The following is a 23,087-nucleotide window of genomic DNA, read 5'->3' on the forward strand; positions in this document are numbered from 1 at the left end:
TAAACCAGTTCCAGTATTCAGCTCCCACAAGCTGGGGCCAATCTCCTCTCGGTACCAGATACAAGCACCTCATAACGCGACCAGACTTGTACCTCTGTTAGGAGCTGCGGTGAGCCGTTCACTCCCGAGGCCAGGCAGCTGCCTGCATATTTGCTCAGACTCCACCCTTATCAACTGTGACACAAGGACTGAAAATAAAACAACCAACAACATTGAGCAACTCACAGTTTAATCCCTCCAATTGTGATGGAAGTGAAACTTTAAAAAAATGCCCCACTTGATAATGAGATTATAAAACAAAATTCTGGAAATATGTAATAGTCCACTGATAGGACGGGACCACTGTGTGCGAGGCAAGTTGTCTCCAACCCCCACAAACCCTCAATGGACCAACTTCCAGTAAATCCACTCTATACCAGAATGTGTTTCTTTATATATTAATAAATTTAAATAATCACAAACAGCGCAGTACAGAAAATGTAGTTATAGATAATTTTTAATACACACAGAACCCACACCCTGCTAACAATTCCAAAACCAGGGATCCCGTTACCAGTGGATCATAACTCCCCTTAGTCTTAGCACACAGCGGCGGAAATCACCCATCTGCTGGTCTGTGTCAGCTCCAGGTGTATATCCACCTGAGGCGGTCTATGCCTAGCCAAACCCTCCCCACCCTGCACCCCTGCAATGGGGCAGCTCGGCACTAAAATGTACCAGATCCGACTGACTGCCCACAGTGGTTGTGACCAGCGAACCCCATCACCACAAGTCAGCTCCCACTGAAACTGCCCAATTCCCAGGTATGACGACAGCCCCAAGGCTAAGAGATTAGGGGTGGTGAAAGAGGGGGTGTCAGGAGAGAACCGTCACCACTGCCAGGTACAACAGCCCCAAGGCCCGGTGGGGGGGTTGCAGGAGAAAGATGCCTACCCTGCCTGGTACAACAACAGCACAAGGCCGAGAGGTTGGGGGGTGGGGGTGCAAGAGAAAGATGCCTGCCCTGACAGATACAACAATAGCACAAGGCTAAGAGGTTGGGGGGTGGGGGTGCAGGAGAGAGATGCCTGCCCTGACAGATACAACAACAGCGCAAGGCTAAGAGGTTGGTGGGGAAGGGGGTGCCAGGAGGGAGATACCTACCCTGCCTGGTACAATAGCACAAGGCCGAGAGGCTGGGGAGTGGCAAGAGAGGGCTGCCTCTTGAGTCAGTTTATGTACAAACCAGGGCTTTGTTGGGAGGGGGTCACACACTCTCCCATTGCTCCATAGTGTTATATTTTGTAGGAAGATTATGAAGGCATGAAATCGGAAATGATTCAACTTGAAGCAACGAGGAAATTTCCCTAAATTTCTAACATGTTTGAGTTGGATCAAACAGACAAGCCTTGGACAGGTGTTTGTGTTGGTCTCTTTAATGCAGCTGTCTGTGTTTGGTGCTGCCACTAATGCTGGAACATCGCACTTGCCTATCGCTGAACCTTCACTGCTCCTCCAGCCAGGATGGCTTCTCTGAGCTCGGCGCTTTCAGCTTCACGTTAAACTGCTTCAGCGTCTGCTCCAACTGCTGCTGGTTGCCCGCAAAGTAGGCAGAGATGGCGTTGTGGAAGAGGAGAAGTTGTTTATGCATTACTTTCACCTATAGGAACAGATACAGACAAGTCAGTACACAAAACCCAGGCTACCAGACTCAGCCAATGTTAGCCAAACTGACCCTTACCCTTACCCTTACCCACTAGTGGGCCTAGATTGACCTCATCTCTCTAAAATCCACACGGACAATGTCTAATACTTCGATAGACAATAGACAGTAGGTGCAGGAGTAGGCCATTCGGCCCTTCTAGTCACCACCGCCATTCACTGTGATCATGGCTGATCATCCACAATCAGTACCGCGTTCCTGCCCTCTCCCCATATCCCTTGACCCTGCTATCTATAAGAGCTCTATCGAACTCTCTCTTGAATGCATCCAGAGACTTGGCCTCCACTGCCTTCTGGGGCAGAGCATTCCACATATCCACCACTCCCTGGGTGAAAAAGTTTTTCCGCATCTCTGTTCTAAATGGCCTACCCCTTATTCTTAAACTGTGGCCTCTAGTTCTGGACTCACCCATCAGCGGGAACATGTTTCCTGCCTCCAGTGTGTCCAATCCCTTAATAATCTTATATGTTTCAATCAGATCCCCTCTCATCCTTCTAAATTCCAGTGTATACAAGCCCAGTCGCGCCAGTCTTTCAACATATGACAGTCCTGCCATTCCGGGAATTAACCTTGTGAACCTATGCTGCACCCCCTCAATAGCAAGAATGTCCTTCCTCAAATTTGGAGACCAAAATTGCAAACAATACTCCAGGTGGGGTCTCACCAGGGCCCTGTACAGCTGCAGAAGGACCTCTTTACTCCTATACTCAATTCCTCTTAGTTTATAAACTTCCTTTAGTTTATAAATGTTCTTGGTTTCCTCCACAAGAATCCCAGTACAATAAGTGAGGTAGGATTTATGCCCCCACATGGAGACGTACTGACCATTCCTGTCCCCACATGGAGACATACTGACCATCCCTGTCCCCACGAGGAGACGTACTGACCATCCCTGTCCCCACGAGGAGACGTACTGACCATCCCTGTCCCCACGAGGAGACGTACTGACCATCCGTATCCCCACGAGGAGACGTACTGACCATCCGTGTCCCCACGAGGAGACGTACTGACCATCCGTGTCCCCACGAGGAGACGTACTGACCATCCCTGTCCCCACATGGAGACGTACTGACCATCCCTGTCCCCACGAGGAGACGTACTGACCATCCGTATCCCCACGAGGAGACGTACTGACCATCCGTGTCCCCACGAGGAGACGTACTGACCATCCGTATCCCGAGGAGACGTACTGACCATCCCTGTCCCCACGAGGAGACGTACTGACCATCCCTGTCCCCACATGGAGACGTACTGACCATCCCTGTCCCCACATGGAGATGTACTGACCATCCCTATCCCCACGAGGAGACGTACTGACCATCCCTGTCCCCACGAGGAGACGTACTGACCATCCCTGTCCCCACGAGGAGACGTACTGACCATCCCTGTCCCCACATGGAGACGTACTGACCATCCCTGTCCCCACGAGGAGACGTACTGACCATCCCTGTCCCCACGAGGAGACGTACTGACCATCCCTGTCCCCACATGGGGACGTACTGACCATCCCTGTCCCTACATGGAGACGTACTGACCATCCCTGTCCCTACGAGGAGACGTACTGACCATCCCTGTCCCCACATGGAGACGTACTGACCATCCCTGTCCCCACATGGAGATGTACTGACCATCCCTGTCCCCACGAGGAGACATACTGACCATCCGTATCCCCACTAGGAGATGTACTGACCATCCCTGTCCCCACATGGAGACGTACTGACCATCCCTGTCCCCACATGGAGACGTACTGACCATCCCTGTCCCCACGAGGAGATGTACTGACCATCCCTGTCCCCACATGGAGACGTACTGACCATCCCTGTCCCCACGAGGAGACGTACTGACCATCCCTGTCCCCACATGGAGACGTACTGACCATCCCTGTCCCCACGAGGAGACGTACTGACCATCCCTGTCCCCACATGGAGACGTACTGACCATCCCTGTCCCCACATGGAGACGTACTGACCATCCCTGTCCCCACATGGAGACGTACTGACCATCCCTGTCCCACATGGAGACGTACTGACCATCCCTGTCCCCACGAGGAGACGTACTGACCATCCCTGTCCCCACATGGAGACGTACTGACCATCCCTGTCCCCACGAGGAGACGTACTGACCATCCCTGTCCCCACATGGAGACGTACTGACCATCCCTGTCCCCACGAGGTGACGTACTGACCATCCCTTCCCCCACGAGGTGACGTACTGACCATCCCTTCCCCCATGAGGTGACGCACTGACCATCCCTGTCCCCACATGGAGACGTACTGACCATCCCTGTCCCCACGAGGTGACGTACTGACCATCCCTTCCCCCACGAGGTGACGTACTGACCATCCCTTCCCCCGTGAGGTGACGTACCGACCATCCCCCACCCCCGTGAGGTGACGTACCGAACCACCACCCACCCCCGTGAGGTGACGCACTGACCACCCCCCACCCCCGTGAGGTGACGTACTGACCATCCCCCACCCCCGTGAGGTGACGTACTGACCATCCCCCACCCCCGTGAGGTGACGTACTGACCATCCCTTCCCCCGTGAGGTGACGCACTGACCACCCCCCACCCCCGTGAGGTGACGCACTGACCACCCCCCACCCCCGTGAGGTGACGTACTGACCACCCCCCACCCCCGTGAGGTGACGCACTGACCACCCCCCACCCCAGTGAGGTGACGTACTGACCACCCCCCACCCCCGTGAGGTGACGTACTGACCACCCCCCACCCCCGTGAGGTGACGTACTGACCACCCCCTCCCCCGTGAGGTGACGTACTGACCACCCCCCACCCCCGTGAGGTGACGTACTGACCACCCCCCACCCCCGTGAGGTGACGTACTGACCACCCCCCACCCCCGTGAGGTGACGTACTGACCATCCCCCACCCCCGTGAGGTGACGTACTGACCATCCCCCACCCCCGTGAGGTGACGTACTGACCACCCCCCACCCCCGTGAGGTGACGTACTGACCACCCCCCCACCCCCGTGAGGTGACGTACCGAACCACCACCCACCCCTGTGAGGTGACGTACCGACCATCCCCCACCCCCGTGAGGTGACGTACCGAACCACCACCCACCCCCGTGAGGTGACGTACTGACCACCCCCCACCCCCGTGAGGTGACGTACCGAACCACCACCCACCCCCGTGAGGTGACGTACCGACCATCCCCCACCCCCGTGAGGTGACGTACTGACCATCCCTTCCCCCGTGAGGTGACGTACTGACCACCCCCCACCCCCGTGAGGTGACGTACTGACCACCCCCCACCCCCGTGAGGTGACGTACTGACCATCCCTTCCCCCGTGAGGTGACGTACCGACCACCCCCCACCCCCGTGAGGTGACGTACCGACCACCCCCCACCCCCGTGAGGTGACGTACCGACCACCCCCCACCCCCGTGAGGTGACGTACCGACCACCCCCCACCCCCGTGAGGTGACGTACCGACCACCCCCCAGCCCCGTGAGGTGACGCACCGACCACCCCCCACCCCCGTGAGGTGACGTACCGACCACCCCCCACCCCCGTGAGGTGACGTACCGACCACCCCCACCCCCGTGAGGTGACGTACCGACCACCCCCCACCCCCGTGAGGTGACGTACCGACCACCCCCCACCCCCGTGAGGTGACGTACCGACCACCCCCCACCCCCGTGAGGTGACGTACTGACCACCCCCCACCCCCGTGAGGTGACGTACTGACCATCCCCCACCCCCGTGAGGTGACGTACTGACCATCCCCCACCCCCGTGAGGTGACGTACTGACCACCCCCCACCCCCGTGAGGTGACGTACTGACCACCCCCCACCCCCGTGAGGTGACGTACCGAACCACCACCCACCCCTGTGAGGTGACGTACCGACCATCCCCCACCCCCGTGAGGTGACGTACTGACCATCCCTTCCCCCGTGAGGTGACGTACTGACCACCCCCCACCCCCGTGAGGTGACGTACCGACCACCCCCCACCCCCGTGAGGTGACGTACCGACCACCCCCCAGCCCCGTGAGGTGACGCACTGACCACCCCCCACCCCCGTGAGGTGACGTACTGACCACCCCCCACCCCCGTGAGGTGACGTACCGACCACCCCCCACCCCCGTGAGGTGACGTACTGACCACCCCCCACCCCTGTGAGGTGACGTACTGACCATCCCTTCCCCCGTGAGGTGACGTACTGACCACCCCCCACCCCCGTGAGGTGACGTACTGACCACCCCCCACCCCCGTGAGGTGACGTACTGACCATCCCCCACCCCCGTGAGGTGACGTACTGACCATCCCCCAGCCCCGTGAGGTGACGTACCGAACCACCCCCCACCCCCGTGAGGTGACGCACCGACCACCCCCCACCCCCGTGAGGTGACGTACCGACCATCCCCCACCCCCGTGAGGTGACGTACTGACCACCCCCCACCCCCGTGAGGTGACGTACTGACCATCCCCCACCCCCGTGAGGTGACGTACTGACCATCCCCCACCCCCGTGAGGTGACGTACTGACCACCCCCCACCCCCGTGAGGTGACGTACTGACCACCCCCCACCCCCGTGAGGTGACGTACTGACCACCCCCCACCCCCGTGAGGTGACGTACTGACCACCCCCCACCCCCGTGAGGTGACGTACTGACCACCCCCCACCCCCGTGAGGTGACGTACTTACCATCCCCCACCCCCGTGAGGTGACGTACTGACCACCCCCCACCCCCGTGAGGTGACGCACTGACCACCCCCCACCCCCGTGAGGTGACGTACTGACCATCCCCCACCCCCGTGAGGTGACGTACCGAACCACCACCCACCCCCGTGAGGTGACGTACTGACCATCCCCCACCCCCGTGAGGTGACGTACTGACCATCCCCCACCCCCGTGAGGTGACGTACTGACCATCCCCCACCCCCGTGAGGTGACGTACTGACCATCCCTTCCCCCGTGAGGTTGCGTACTGACCATCCCCCACCCCCGTGAGGTGACGTACTGACCATCCCCCACCCCCGTGAGGTGACGTACTGACCACCCCCCACCCCCGTGAGGTGACGCACTGACCACCCCCCACCCCCGTGAGGTGACGTACTGACCATCCCCCACCCCCGTGAGGTGACGTACTGACCATCCCCCACCCCCGTGAGGTGACGTACTGACCATCCCCCACCCCCGTGAGGTGACGTACTGACCATCCCCCACCCCCGTGAGGTGACGTACTGACCATTCCTGCACCCCCCCATGCGGTTACAAGAGACAATAGACAATAAGTGCAGGAGCAGGCCCTTCGGCCCTTTGAGCCAGCACCTCTATTCACTGTGATCATGGCTGATCATCCACAATCAGTACCCCGTTCCTGCCTTCTCCCCATATCCCTTGACTCCGCTATCTTTAAGAGCTCTATCTAACTCTTTCTTGAAAGCATCCAGAGAATTGGCCTCCACTGCCCTCTGAGGCAGAGCATTCTACAGATCCACAACTCTTTGGGTAAAAAAGTTTTTCCTCAACTCCATTCCTAATGGCCTACTCCTCATTTTTAAACTGTGTCCTCTGGTGCTGGACTCCCCCAACACTGGGAACATGCTTCCTGCCTCTAGTGTGTCCAGTCCCTTAATAATCTTATGTGTTTCAATCAGATCCCCTCTCTTCCTTCCAAATTCCAGTGTATACAACCCCAGTTGCTCCAATTTTTCAACATACGATAGTCCTGCCATCTCGGGAATTAACCTCGTGAACCTACGCTGCACTCCCTCAATAGCAAGAATGTCCTTCCTCAAATTTGGAGACCAAAATTGCACACAATACTCCAGGTGTGGTCTCACCAGGGCCCTGTACAACTGCAGAAAGACCTCTTTGCTCCTATACTCAACTCCTCTTGTTACGAAGGCCAACATGCCATTAGCTTTCTTCACTACCTGCTGTACCTGCATGCTTACTTTCAGTGACTGATGAACAAGGACACCTAGATCTCGTTGTATTTCCCCTTTTCCTCACTTGACACCATTCAGATAGCAATCTGCCTTCCTGTTCGTGCCACCAAAGTGAATAACCTCACATTTATCCACATTAAACTGCATCTGCCCATGCACCCAACCTGTCCAAGTCACCTTGCATTCTCATAACATCCTCCTCACATTTCACACTGCCACCCAGCTTTGTGTCATCTGCAAATTTGCTAATGTTACTTTTAATCCCTTCATCTAAATCATTAATGTATATTGTAAATAGCTGCGGTCCCAGCACCGAGCCTTGCTGTACCCCACTAGTCACTGCCTGCCATTCTGAAAGGGACCCGTTAATCCCTACTCTCTGTTTCCTGTCTGCCAACCAATCTTCTATCCATGTCAGTACCCTACCCCCAATACCATGTGCTCTAATTTTGCCCATTAATCTCCTATGTGAGACCTTATCAATGGCTTTCTGAAAGTCCAGGTACACTGCATCCACTGGCTCTCCCTTGTCCATTTTCATAGTTACATCCTCAAAAAATTCCTGAAGATTAGTCGAGCATGATTTCCCCTTTGTAAATCCATGCTGACTCGGACTGATCCTGTTACTGCTATCCAAATGTGCCACTATTTCATCTTTTATAATTGACTCCAGCATCTTCCCCACCACTGATGTCAGGCTAACTGGTCTATAATTCTGTTTTCTCTCTCCCTCCTTTCTTAAAAAGTGGGATAACATTAGCTACCCTCCAATCCACAGGAACTGATCCTGAAACTATAGAACATTGGAAAATGATTACCAATGCGTCCACGATTTCTAGAGCTAGTTCCTTAAGTACCCTGGGATGCAGGCCATCGGGCCCTGAGGATTTATCAGCCTTCAGTCCCATCAGTCTGCCCAAAACCGTTTTCTGCCTAATGTGAATTTCCTTCAGTTCCTCCATTACCCTAGGTCCTCTGGCCACTATTACATCTGGGAGATTGTTTGTGTCTTCCCTAGTGAAGACAGATCCAAAGTAACTGTTCAACTTGTCTGCTGTTTCCTTGTTCCCCATAATAAATTCACCTGTTTCTGTCTTCAAGGGCCCAACTTTGGTCTTAACTAATTTTTTCCTCTTCACATACCTAAAGAAGCTTTTACTATTCTCCTTTATATTCTTGGCTAGCTTATCTTCGCACCTCATCTTTTCTCCCAGTATTGCCTTTTTAGTTATCTTCTGTTCCTCTTTAAAACTTTCCCAATCCTCTGGCTTCCTGCTCATCTTTACTATGTTATACTTCTTCTCTTTTATTTTTATACTGTCTTTGACTTCCTTTGTCAGCCACAGTCGCCCCCTACTCCCCTTAGAATCTTTCTTCCTCTTTGGAATGAACTGATCCCATATCTCACCCTGTGAGGAGACTGACTGTGTTGGGGAACTGGTGCTGCAGCTTGATGACCTTCAGCTTGTTAGGGAAACAATGATAAACAGGAGCTACAAGGAGGTAGTCACCCCGAGGCTACAGGAGACACATAAACGGGTGACTATTAAGAGAAGGAAGGGAGTACGTCAGATAGAAGAGAGTACCCCTCTAGTCATCCCCCCATTTTAAGTAGTGTTGGAGGGCGTCCTACCTGGACCAGCAACAGCGATCATGTCTCTGGCACAGAGTCTGGCCCTGTGGCTCAGAAGGGTTGGGAACTGAAGAGGATGGCAGCAGTAATAGGGGATTCTAAAATCAGGAGCATAGATAGGGATATTGTGGATGCGAAAAGGGAACAGGGATGGTAATTTGCCTCTCAAGTGTCAGGGTCCAAGGTGTTTCTGGACATGTCCACAATATCCTGAAAAGGGAGGGACAGCAGCCAGAAGTCGTGGTATATATTGGTACCAATGACATAGGAAGAAAAAGGAGATCCTGAAAAAAGAATACAGGGAGTTACAAAGGAAGCTGAGAAGCAGGACCTCCTAAGTAGTAAATACGAGATTGCTGCCTGTGCCACAGCACAGTGAGAATAGGAATAGAATGAGGTGCCAGAAAAATGCTTTGCTGAAGAATTGGAGCAGGGAGCTCAGATTCAGATTTCTGGATAATTGGGACCACTTTTGGAGCAGGTGGGACCTGTGTTAAATTGTACCACAGAGACAAAATTCAAAAGGACAAAGAATGCAGGACTGAAGGTGCCGTATTTAAATACACACTTGGAATAAGGTGGACAAACTCATGGCGCAAATAGAGATCGGTCGGTATGACATTGTAGGCATCACTTAGTTGTGGCTGAAAGAAGGCCATAGTTGGGAGCTTAACATCAAATGATATACTTTGTATTGAAAGAACAGGCAGGAAGGCATGTGCATGGTGTGGCACTGTTGGTAGGAGATGGATTTACATCTTTAGTAAGAGTTAACATAGGGTCAGAGAATGTTGAATCTTTGTAGTTAAGAAATTGCAAGGGTTAAAAATAACCAATCATGGGATTCATATACAGGCTTTCAAATAGCAGCCAAGATGTGGGGTTGAGATGCAAAGGGAACTGGAAAGGGCACATCATAAGGGTAATGTCACAATGGTAATGGGGGACTTCAATATGCAAGGGGATTGGGAAAATCAGGTTGGTGTCAGATCACAAGAGAGGGAATTTGTTGAATGCCTACAAGATGGCTTTTTAGAGCAGATTGTGCTTGAGCTTACTCAGGGAAAAGCCATCTTAGATTGGGTGTTGTGTAATAACCCAGATCCTATTAGGGAGCTTAATGTAAAGGAACCCTCAAGAGACAGTGATCATAATATGATTGAATTCATACTGTAATTTGTGAGGGAGAAGCATAAGTCTCATGTATTAGTATCGCAATGGAATCAAAGGAATTATAGAGGCATGAGAGAGGAGCTTATCCAGATGAATTGGAGGAAGATACATTCCACGCACTCACCACTCTCTGTGTGACAAACTTACCTCTGACATTCCACCTGCACCCACTTCCAAGCACTGTAAACTATGCTCCCTTGTGTTAGCCATTTCAGCCCTGGGAAAAAGCCTCTGGCTATCCACTTAATCAATGCTTCTCATCATCTTATATACCTTGATCAGGTCACGTCTCATTCTCCATCACTTCAAGGAGAAATGGCCAAGTTCACTCAACCTATTTGCATAAAGCATGCTCTCCAATCAATATAACCATATAACAATTACAGCATGGAAACAGGCCACCTCGGCCCTTCTAGTCCGTGCCGAACGCTTACTCTCACCTAGTCCCACCAACATGCACTCAACCCATAATCCAGGCAACATCCTTATAAATCTCCTCTCACTCTCTCTATAGCATCATTCTTCCTGTAGTGAGGTGACCAGAAATGAACACAGTACTCCAAGTGGGGTGTCTGACCAAGGTCTTGTATAGCTGTAACATTACCTCATGGCTCTTGAACTCAATCCCATGGTTGATGAAGGCCAACACACCTTCTTAACAACACTGTCAACCTGCAGAGCAACTTTGAGTGTCCTATGAACACGGGCCCCAAGATCTCTCTGATCCTTCACACTGCCAAGAGTCTTGCCACTATTATGTTTTGCCTTCAAATTTGATCTACCAAAATGAACTCCATTTGCCACTTCTTAGCACAGTTCTGCATCCTATCAATCACCTGCTGTTACCTCTGATAACCCTCCAGACTATGCATTACACCCCCATCCTTTGTGTCATCAGCAAACCTACTAACTTCTTCATCTAGGTCATTGATAAAAATCACAAGGAGGGGTCCCAGAACAAATCCCTGCAGAACTCCACTGGTCACCAACCTCCATGCAGAATACGAACCATCAACAACCACCCTTTGCCTGCTGTGGGCAAGCAAATTCTTGATCCACAAAGCAAGGTCTCCTTGGATGCCATGCCTTCTTACTTTCTGAACGAACCTTGCATGGGATACCTTATCAAATGCCTTACTGAAATCCATATACACTGTATCTACTGCTCAATCAGGTTCATAAGGCATGACCTGCCCTCGATAAAGCTACTCTGACTATCCCTAATAAGTTTATGTCTCTCCAAATGCTCATAAATCCTGCCTCTCAGGAACTTCAACTTGCCCACCACTGAAGTAAGACTCACTGGTCTATAATTTCCTGGGTTATCTCTACTCCCTTTCTTGAACAAGGGAACAACATTTGCAGCCCTCCAATCCTCCAGTACTTCTCCCGTCCCGATTGATGATGCAAAGGCCATCACCAGAGCCTCAGCTACCTCATCTCTCACATCCCACAGAAGCCTAGAGTACATCTTGTCCAGTCGTGGTGATTTATCTAACAATGCTTTTCAACAGCTCCAGCACATCCTCTTTCTTAATGTCTATATGCTCAAGCATTTCAGTCCACTGTAAGTTATCCCCACATTGCCAACGTGAACACTGAAGCAAAGTATTCATTAAGTATTCATTCCGCTGCCTCCTTCAACTCCATGCACACGTTTCCACCATTGCACTTGGTTGGTCCTATTCCAACACGCCTCATCCTCTTGCTCTTCACATACTTGTAGAATACCTTGGGGTTTTCTTTATTCCTGCTCACCAAGGCCTTCTCATGGCCCCTTCTAGCTCTCCTAATTTCATTCTTAAGCTCCTTCCTGGCAACCTTGTAGTTTTCTACAGCTCTAACAGTACCTGGTTTCTTGAACCATTTGTAAGCTTTCCTTTTCTTAACTAGATTTTCTACATCCTTTGTACATCATAGCTCTGTTACCCTACCATCTTTTCCCTGCCTCAGTGGAACATACCTATGCAAAACGCCATGCAAATGATCCCTGAAAATTTGCCACAATTCCCTGAGAACATCTGCTCCCACCGTGCCTTCACCCTGCCTTGTGTAGCTGGATCCCGGACTTTCCGTCAGATCACTGGCAGAGTGATTACTGGTAAGAGTGGGCTCCCTCACCTCTGCCCCTCCTTTACTCTCCGTATACCCATGACTGTGTTGCCACCCACAGCTCCAATCTGCTAATTAATTTTTTTGATGATACTACACTGATTGGCCACAGCTCAAATAATAAATGAGGCAGCCTGCAGAGAATAAGTCATCTCTCTGACACAGTGGTGTCAAGAAAACAACCTTTCCCTCAATGTCGCAAAAACAAAGGAGCTGGTTGTGGATTATAGGAGGAATGGAGACAGGCTAACCCCTATTGATATCAATGGATCTGGGGTTGAGAGTGAGAACAGCTTTTCAGTTCCTTGGTATAAACATCACCGAGGATCTCACATGGTCTGTACATACCTGCTGTGGTGAAAGAGGCACAACAATGCCCCTTTCACCTCAGATAGTTGAATAAGTTTGGTATGGGCCCCCAAATCCTAAGAACTTTCTACAGGGCCACAATTGAGAGCATGCTGACTAGCTCCATCACTGCCTGGTATGGGAACTGCACTTCCTTCAATTGCGGGACTCTGCAGAGAGTGGGGCAGACAGCACCACATCTGTAGATATCAACTTCCCACTATTCAGGACATTTACAAAGACAGGTGTGTAAAGAGGGCCTGAAGGATCATTGGGGACCCGAGTCACCCTAACCACAAACTGTTCCAGCTGCTATGATCCAGGAGATGGTACCGCAGCACAAAAGCCAGGACCAACAGGCTCCGGGACAGCTTCTTCCACCAGGCCATCAGACTGATTAATTAATGCTAATACAATTGTATTTCTATGCTATATTGGCTGTTGTGTTGTACATACTATTTATTATAAATTACTATGAATTGCACATTTAGCTGGAGATGCAACATAAAGATTTTTACTCCTCATATATATGAAGGATGTAAGTAATAAAGTAAATTCAATTCAATTCATGCTCCCAAGTTTCTGCCTAATAGCATCATATTTTCCCCTACCCCAATTAAATATTTACCCAAATTGTCTGCTCCTATCCCTCTCCAGCACTATGGTAAAGGAGATAGATCTATGGTCATTACCTCCAAAATGCTCTCCCACCAAGAGATCTGACACTTGACCAGGTTCATTTCCCAATACCAGATCAAGTACAGCCTCTCCTCTAGTTGGCTTATCTACATATTCAAGTCAAGTCGCTTTTTATTGTCACTTCGACTGTAAACTGCTGGTACAGTACACAGTAAAAATGTACACCCTACCTTCTATTACACAGTAAACCCTACCTTCTCCTATTACATCAGGAAATCTTCCTGAACACACCTAACAAACTCCACCCCATATTAGGAAAGTAAAAATCACCAATCACAACAACCCTATTATTGCACCATTCCAGAATCTGCTTCCCTATCTTCTCCACGATATCCCTGTTACTATTGGGGGTGGGGTCTGTAAAAAACACCCAGTAGAATTTATTGCCCCTTTCCAACTTCCACCCACACTGACTTAGTAGACAATCCCTCCATGATTAGTAATGCCACTCCATCTCTTTTGCCTCCCTCCTTGTCCTTTTTGAAACATCTAAAGCCTGGCACATTCAGCAGCCATTTTTGCCCCTGAGACATCCAAGTCTCTGTAATGGCCCCAATGTCATAGTTCTACGTATTGATCCACGCTCTAAGTTCACCCACCTTGCTTATGATACTCCTTGCATTAAAACAGACACATCTCAAACCATCTGAGTGCATCATTGCACTCAGTCTGTCTGTCTGAGTGCATCTTTGCTCCAATATCTGTCTATCCTTCCTCACAAACTCCCTACAAGCTGTCACTACTTGTGCACCAAATGCCTCATCTCTGCCTCTTCACTTCAGTTCCCCCCCTCCCCATAAATCTTGTTTAAACCCTCCCTAATAGTATTGGCAAACCTCCCTCCTAGGATATCGGTTCTCCTCCAGTTCAGGTGCAACCCATCCCACTTGTACAGGTCACCCCCTCTCCAGAAAAGGTTCCAATGATCCAAGAACTTGAAACCCTGCCCCCAGCACCATCTCCTCAGCCACTCATTCACCTGCACTGTCTTCCTGCTCTGACCTTCCCTGCTCGTGGCACCGGAGTAATCCGGAGATTACCACCTTGGAAGTCCTGCTTTTCAACCTCCTTCCCAACTCCCTGAACCTACTGGGCACAGGACCTCTACCTCCTCCTACCTATGTCATCAGTACCAACATATACCACGACCTCCGGCTGCTCACCCTTCTCTTCAAGAATATTCTGAAAATGCTCAGGGATAGCCTAACCCTGGCACCCGGGAGGCAACGCACTATCCTGGCGTTTCTTTTGCTGCCACAGAATCTCCTATCTGTTCCCCTAACTATCGAGTCCCCTATGACTGCACCCTACCTTTCTGAGGCGCAGAGCCGACCACAATGCTGCTGCTGCCTTGTCCAGATAGTTCATCCCCCTTAGCAATATCCAAAGGGGTACACCTGTTGCTGAAGGGAATGGCCACAGGGGGACCCTGCACTGACTTCTTTCTCCCTTTACCTCTCTTAGTGGTCACCCATCTACTGAGTTCTGCACTCTGTGTGTAACCACCTGCTCAAAAGTCTTATCCATCAATTGCTCTGCCTCCCGGATGCTCTTCATCCAAATCTAGCAGGTAAAGTCATCAGGTTCCATGAATTCCCCACATCCCACAGGAGGAGCATTCCATTGCCATATCTGCCAACCTGCCTGCACGGTACTATGACCAAATTAGCAATAACTAAAGGAAAAACCTAACCTTCTTACCTGTTTCTTTGGTGTCAGCCTCTGTTCGTCAAAGTCTCTAAGTTCCCACTCTGACTCCGGCACACACTCAACAACAGCAGCTCCGCTCGATGCCAACTCTCTTTTATGATTTGTGAAATAAGAAAAACCCCCACGCAAGGAGAAGGAACACACCGTGTTTGGTGGTGCTCCGCCTGCCTTCTGGTGCTGCCAATGCCTTGAATGCTTCTCACGCCTGTGCACTGACTACTGTTTTTAAGAAAACAACCCACGCAAGGAGAAAGAACTCACTGCCTTGCGCTGCCGCCAATGCCTTAATGAGTACTTTGCATCTGCCTTCACTGTGGCAGACACTAGCAGTGTGCCAGGGGTCTATGAGTATCAGGGAGCAGGAGTGAGTGCCATTGCTATTACAAAGGAAAAAGTGCTAGGCAAACTCAATTGCAATTGCAGCAGGTCTTAGACCATAAGACATAGGAGCAGAATTAGGCCATTCAGCCCATCAAGTCTTCTCCACCATTCCATCAAGGCTGATCTCGGATCCCACTCAACCCCCTACACCTGCCTAAAAAAAATTCCTCCTTACTGCTGTTCTAAAAGGTCGCCCCTCAATTTTGAGGGTGTGCTCTCTAGTTCTGGATACCCTCCACAATAGGAAACATCTTCTCCACATCCACCTTATCTAGTCCCTTTGGTAGGTTTCAATGAGAACCCCATTGCATTCTTCTTAATTCCAGTGAGTACAGGCCCAAAGCTGCCAAATGCTCTTCATATGTTAACCCCTTCATTCCTGGAATCATCCTCGTGTAACTCCACTGGACTCTCTCCAATGACAACACATCACTTCTGAGGTAAGGGGCCCAAAACTATTGACAACACTCCAAGTGTGGCCTGATTAGTGCCTTATAAAGGCTCAACATTATCTTTTCACTATTATATTCCATTCCCCTTGAAATAAATGCCAACATTGCATTTGCCTTCTTTACCACAGACTCAACCTGTAAATTAACCTTCTGGAAGTCATGCACGAGGACTCCTAAGTCCAGTTGCACCTCTGATGTTTGAATTTTCTCACCATCTAGATAATAGTCATACTATTGTTCCTTTTACCAAAATGCATTAGGGCAGATGTGGAGAGAATGTTTCCTATGGTGGTGGTATCCAGAAGTAGGGGGCACAGCCTGAAAATTGAGGGGGCGACCCTTTAGAACAGAGGTAAGGAGGAATTTTTGCTTTGCCAGAGTAGTGAATCTGTGGAATGCTCTGCCTCAGACTGCAGTGGAGGCCAAGTCCTTGGGTATATTTAAGGCAGAAGGTGATCATTTCCTGATTGGTCAGGGCATCAAAGGACATGGAAAGAAGGCAGGTGTACGGGATCAGCCATGATGGAATGGTGGAAGAGACTGGATGGATGAATGGCCCAATTTTGCTGTTTTTGGTCTTACTGTCATCCCTGCTCAAGGGGAGTCTCACTGATCTTACCTGCCCATGCAGTGATGTACAAATTACAATTTGTACATTAGGAATTAGAAATGAATTAGTACCTGGGGATACAAATGGCCAATAAACTGGACTGGTCAAAGAACACTGAGGCTGTCTACAAGAAGAGTCAGAGCTGTCTCTATTTCCTGAGGAGACTGAGGTCCTTTAACATCTGCCGGACGATGCTGAGGATGTTCTACGAGTCTGAGGTGGCCAGTGCTATCATATTTGCTGTTGTGTGCTGGGGCAGCAGGCTGAGGGTAGCAGACACCAACAGAATCAACAAACTCATTCGTAAGGCCAGTGACGTTGTGGGGGTGGAACTGGACTCTCTGACAGTGGTGTCTGAAAAGAGGACGCTGTCCAAGTTGCATGCCATCTTGGACAATGACTCCCATCCACTCCATAATGTACTGGTTAGGCACAGGAGTACATTCAGCCAGAGACTCATTCCACCGAGATGTAACACTGAGCATCATAGGAAGTCATTCCTACCTGTGGCCATCAAACTTTACAACTCCTCCCTCGGAGTGTCAGACACCCTGAGCCAATAGGCTGGTCCTGGACTTATTTCCACTTGGCATGATCAACATTATTATTTAATTATTTATGGTTTTATATTGCTACATTTCTTCACTATTCTCGGTTGGTGCGGCTGTAACAAAACCCGATTTCCCTCGGGATCAATAAAGTATGTCTGTCTGTCTGTACAGACCTATCTCACCCTGTGCAGAGACAACTGAACATCCCCACCCCGTGCGGAGATGTACCAACCATCCCCGCCCCGTGTGGGAGACGTACTGACCATCTCCGCCCTGTGTGGGAGACATACTGACCATCCCTGCCCCATGTGTGAGACGTACTGTCCATCCCCGCCCCGTGTGGGAGACGTACCGACCATCCCCGTCCAGTGTGGAGATGTACTGACCATCGCTATCCACTGTGGAGACGTACTGACCATCCCTGTCCAGTGAGGAGACAGACTGACCATCCCCGTCCAGTGTGGAGACAGACTGACCATCTCCGTCCAGTGTGGAGACTGACTGACCATCCCCGTCCAGTGTGGAGACAGACTGACCATCTCCGCCCCGTGTGGGAGACGTACTGACCATCTCCGCCCCGTGTGGGAGACCTACTGACCATCCCTGCCCCGTGTGGGAGACGTACTGACCATCCCCGCCCCGTGTGGGAGACGTACCGACCATCCCCGTCCAGTGTGGAGATGTACTGACCATCTCTATCCACTGTGGAGACGTAATGACCATTTCCAGCCCTTGTGGAGATGTACTGACCATCCCCGTCCAGTGAGGATCAGACTGACCATCCCCGTCCAGTGTGGAGACGGACTGACCATCCCCGTCCAGTGTGGAGACGGACTGACCATCCCCGTCCAGTGTGGAGACTGACTGACCATCCCCGTCCAGTGTGGAGACGGACTGACCATCACCGTCCAGTGTGGAGACTGACTGACCATCCCCGTCCAGTGTGGAGACTGACTGACCATCCCCGTCCAGTGTGGAGACTGAGTGACCATCCCCGTCCAGTGAGGAGACGGACTGACTATCCCCGTCCAGTGTGGAGACGGACTGACCATCCCCGTCCAGTGTGGAGACGGACTGACCATCCCCGTCCAGTGTGGAGACGGACTGACCATCTCCGTCCAGTGTGGAGACGGTCTGACCATCTCCGTCCAGTGTGGAGACGGACTGACCATCCCCGTCCAGTGTGGAGACTGAGTGACCATCCCCGTCCAGTGTCGAGACGGACTGACCATCCCCGTCCAGTGTGGAGACTGACTGACCATCCCCGTCCAGTGTGGAGACTGACTGACCATCCCCGTCCAGTGTGGAGACTGACTGACCATCCCCGTCCAGTGTGGAGACGGACTGACCATCCCCGTCCAGTGTGGAGACGGACTGACCATCCCCGTCCAGTGTGGAGACTGACTGACCATCCCCATCCAGTGTGGAGACTGACTGACCATCCCCGTCCAGTGTGGAGACTGACTGACCATCCCCGTCCTCGTACGGAGATGTACTGACCATCCCCGTCCAGTGTGGAGACGGACTGACCATCCCCGTCCAGTGTGGAGACGGACTGACCATCCCCGTCCAGTGTGGAGACGGACTGACCATCCCCGTCCAGTGTGGAGACGGACTGACCATCACCGTCCAGTGTGGAGACTGACTGACCATCCCCGTCCAGTGTGGAGACTGACTGACCATCCCCGTCCAGTGTGGAGACAGACTGACCATCTCCGCCCCGTGTGGGAGACGTACTGACCATCTCCGCCCTGTGTGGGAGACATACTGACCATCCCTGCCCCATGTGTGAGACGTACTGTCCATCCCCGCCCCGTGTGGGAGACGTACCGACCATCCCCGTCCAGTGTGGAGATGTACTGACCATCGCTATCCACTGTGGAGACGTACTGACCATCCCTGTCCAGTGAGGAGACAGACTGACCATCCCCGTCCAGTGTGGAGACAGACTGACCATCTCCGTCCAGTGTGGAGACTGACTGACCATCCCCGTCCAGTGTGGAGACAGACTGACCATCTCCGCCCCGTGTGGGAGACGTACTGACCATCTCCGCCCCGTGTGGGAGACCTACTGACCATCCCTGCCCCGTGTGGGAGACGTACTGACCATCCCCGCCCCGTGTGGGAGACGTACCGACCATCCCCGTCCAGTGTGGAGATGTACTGACCATCTCTATCCACTGTGGAGACGTAATGACCATTTCCAGCCCTTGTGGAGATGTACTGACCATCCCCGTCCAGTGAGGATCAGACTGACCATCCCCGTCCAGTGTGGAGACGGACTGACCATCCCCGTCCAGTGTGGAGACGGACTGACCATCCCCGTCCAGTGTGGAGACTGACTGACCATCCCCATCCAGTGTGGAGACGGACTGACCATCACCGTCCAGTGTGGAGACTGACTGACCATCCCCGTCCAGTGTGGAGACTGACTGACCATCCCCGTCCAGTGTGGAGACTGAGTGACCATCCCCGTCCAGTGAGGAGACGGACTGACCATCCCCGTCCAGTGTGGAGACGGACTGACCATCCCCGTCCAGTGTGGAGACGGACTGACCATCCCCGTCCAGTGTGGAGACGGACTGACCATCTCCGTCCAGTGTGGAGACGGTCTGACCATCTCCGTCCAGTGTGGAGACGGACTGACCATCCCCGTCCAGTGTGGAGACTGAGTGACCATCCCCGTCCAGTGTCGAGACGGACTGACCATCCCCGTCCAGTGTGGAGACTGACTGACCATCCCCGTCCAGTGTGGAGACTGACTGACCATCCCCGTCCAGTGTGGAGACTGACTGACCATCCCCGTCCAGTGTGGAGACGGACTGACCATCCCCGTCCAGTGTGGAGACTGACTGACCATCCCCATCCAGTGTGGAGACTGACTGACCATCCCCGTCCAGTGTGGAGACTGACTGACCATCCCCGTCCTCGTACGGAGATGTACTGACCATCCCCGTCCAGTGTGGAGACGGACTGACCATCCCCGTCCAGTGTGGAGACGGACTGACCATCCCCGTCCAGTGTGGAGACGGACTGACCATCCCCGTCCAGTATGGAGACGGACTGACCATCACCGTCCAGTGTGGAGACTGACTGACCATCCCCGTCCAGTGTGGAGACTGACTGACCATCCCCGTCCAGTGTGGAGACAGACTGACCATCTCCGCCCCGTGTGGGAGACGTACTGACCATCTCCGCCCTGTGTGGGAGACCTACTGACCATCCCTGCCCCATGTGTGAGACGTACTGTCCATCCCCGCCCCGTGTGGGAGACGTACCGACCATCCCCGTCCAGTGTGGAGATGTACTGACCATCGCTATCCACTGTGGAGACGTACTGACCATCCCTGTCCAGTGAGGAGACAGACTGACCATCCCCGTCCAGTGTGGAGACAGACTGACCATCTCCGTCCAGTGTGGAGACTGACTGACCATCCCCGTCCAGTATGGAGACGGACTGACCATCCCCGTCCAGTGTGGAGACGGACTGACCATCCCCGTCCAGTGTGGAGACTGACTGACCATCCCCGTCCAGTGTGGAGACTGACTGACCATCCCCGTCCAGTGTGGAGACGGACTGACCATCCCCGTCCAGTGTGGAGACTGACTGACCATCCCCGTCCAGTGTGGAGACAGACTGACCATCTCCGCCCCGTGTGGGAGACGTACTGACCATCTCCGCCCCGTGTGGGAGACCTACTGACCATCCCTGCCCCGTGTGGGAGACGTACTGACCATCCCCGCCCCGTGTGGGAGACGTACCGACCATCCCCGTCCAGTGTGGAGATGTACTGACCATCTCTATCCACTGTGGAGACGTAATGACCATTTCCAGCCCTTGTGGAGATGTACTGACCATCCCCGTCCAGTGAGGATCAGACTGACCATCCCCGTCCAGTGTGGAGACGGACTGACCATCCCCGTCCAGTGTGGAGACGGACTGACCATCCCCGTCCAGTGTGGAGACTGACTGACCATCCCCGTCCAGTGTGGAGACGGACTGACCATCACCGTCCAGTGTGGAGACTGACTGACCATCCCCGTCCAGTGTGGAGACTGACTGACCATCCCCGTCCAGTGTGGAGACTGAGTGACCATCCCCGTCCAGTGAGGAGACGGACTGACCATCCCCGTCCAGTGTGGAGACGGACTGACCATCCCCGTCCAGTGTGGAGACGGACTGACCATCTCCGTCCAGTGTGGAGACGGTCTGACCATCTCCGTCCAGTGTGGAGACGGACTGACCATCCCCGTCCAGTGTGGAGACTGAGTGACCATCCCCGTCCAGTGTGGAGACGGACTGACCATCCCCGTCCAGTGTGGAGACTGACTGACCATCCCCGTCCAGTGTGGAGACTGACTGACCATCCCCGTCCAGTGTGGAGACTGACTGACCATCCCCGTCCAGTGTGGAGACGGACTGACCATCCCCGTCCAGTGTGGAGACTGACTGACCATCCCCATCCAGTGTGGAGACTGACTGACCATCCCCGTCCAGTGTGGAGACTGACTGACCATCCCCGTCCTCGTACGGAGATGTACTGACCATCCCCGTCCAGTGTGGAGACGGACTGACCATCCCCGTCCAGTGTGGAGACGGACTGACCATCCCCGTCCAGTGTGGAGACGGACTGACCATCCCCGTCCAGTGTGGAGACTGACTGACCATCCCCGTCCAGTGTGGAGACGGACTGACCATCACCGTCCAGTGTGGAGACTGACTGACCATCCCCGTCCAGTGTGGAGACTGACTGACCATCCCCGTCCAGTGTGGAGACTGACTGACCATCCCCGTCCAGTGTGGAGACGGACTGACCATCCCCGTCCAGTGTGGAGACGGAATGACCATCCCCGTCCAGTGTGGAGACTGACTGACCATCCCCGTCCAGTGTGGAGACTGAGTGACCATCCCCGTCCAGTGTGGAGACGGACTGACCATCCCCGTCCAGTGTGGAGACGGACTGACCATCCCCGTCCAGTCTGGAGACGGACTGACCATCCCCGTCCAGTGTGGAGACGGACTGACCATCCCCGTCCAGTGTGGAGACTGACTGACCATCCCCGTCCAGTGTGGAGACTGACTGACCATCCCCGTCCAGTGTGGAGACGGACTGACCATCCCCGTCCAGTGTGGAGACGGACTGACCATCCCCGTCCAGTGTGGAGACGGACTGACCATCCCCGTCCAGTGTGGAGATGGACTGACCATCCCCGTCCTCGTACGGAGATGTACTGACCATCTCCGTCCAGTGTGGAGATGGACTGACCATCCCTGCCGTCCATACAGAGAGAGTGATTATCCCTGCCCTGTGTGGAGACTGACTGACCATCCCCGTCCAGTGTGGAGACTGAGTGACCATCCCCGTCCTCGTACGGAGATGTACTGACCATCCCTGCCGTCCATACAGAGAGAGTGATTATCCCTGCCCTGTGTGGAGACAGTCTGACCATCTCGTCCCCGTGGAGAGAAGCACCGACCATCCTTGTCCCATTCAGAAAATATACCGACAATACCCGTCCCGTGTGGAGACGTAATGACAATCCCCGTCCTGTGTGGAGATGTAACGACAATCCCCGTCCTGTGTGGAGATGTAGTAATCACCTCTGCTGCGTGTGGCAATGTATCACCCAACCCCGTCCCGTGCAGAGACATACCGGCCATCCCCAACTTTCCAAACCTCATCGCTTCACTTTTCTCTCCATTCCCCTCCCACTGCTGTTTGGTCACTTCATTTACCCTTGCTGCCCTTTTTAATAAAGGAAGTATATTACCCTTCCTTCTGAGGGATGC

The 23,087-nt window shown here is 52.9% G+C and overlaps 1 protein-coding gene across 9 annotated transcripts in view; it reads right to left on the reverse strand.

The window, feature by feature from the left end:
* Positions 1–212: 212 nt before the first annotated feature.
* LOC132390966 (arfaptin-2-like) overlaps positions 213–23,087 on the reverse strand; it is a 150,425-nt gene continuing 127,550 nt past the window's right edge. For all 9 annotated transcript variants that reach the window (XM_059963514.1, XM_059963513.1, XM_059963512.1 and 6 more), the window contains one exon: positions 213–1,639. In XM_059963514.1, the coding sequence (XP_059819497.1) occupies positions 1,484–1,639 (156 nt within the window). In that variant the 3' untranslated portion in view covers positions 213–1,483. The remainder of the gene's footprint in view (positions 1,640–23,087) is intronic.

Source organism: Hypanus sabinus, chromosome 3, assembly GCF_030144855.1.
Source record: "Hypanus sabinus isolate sHypSab1 chromosome 3, sHypSab1.hap1, whole genome shotgun sequence".
In the NCBI taxonomy this organism is placed as follows: Eukaryota; Metazoa; Chordata; class Chondrichthyes; order Myliobatiformes; family Dasyatidae; genus Hypanus; species Hypanus sabinus.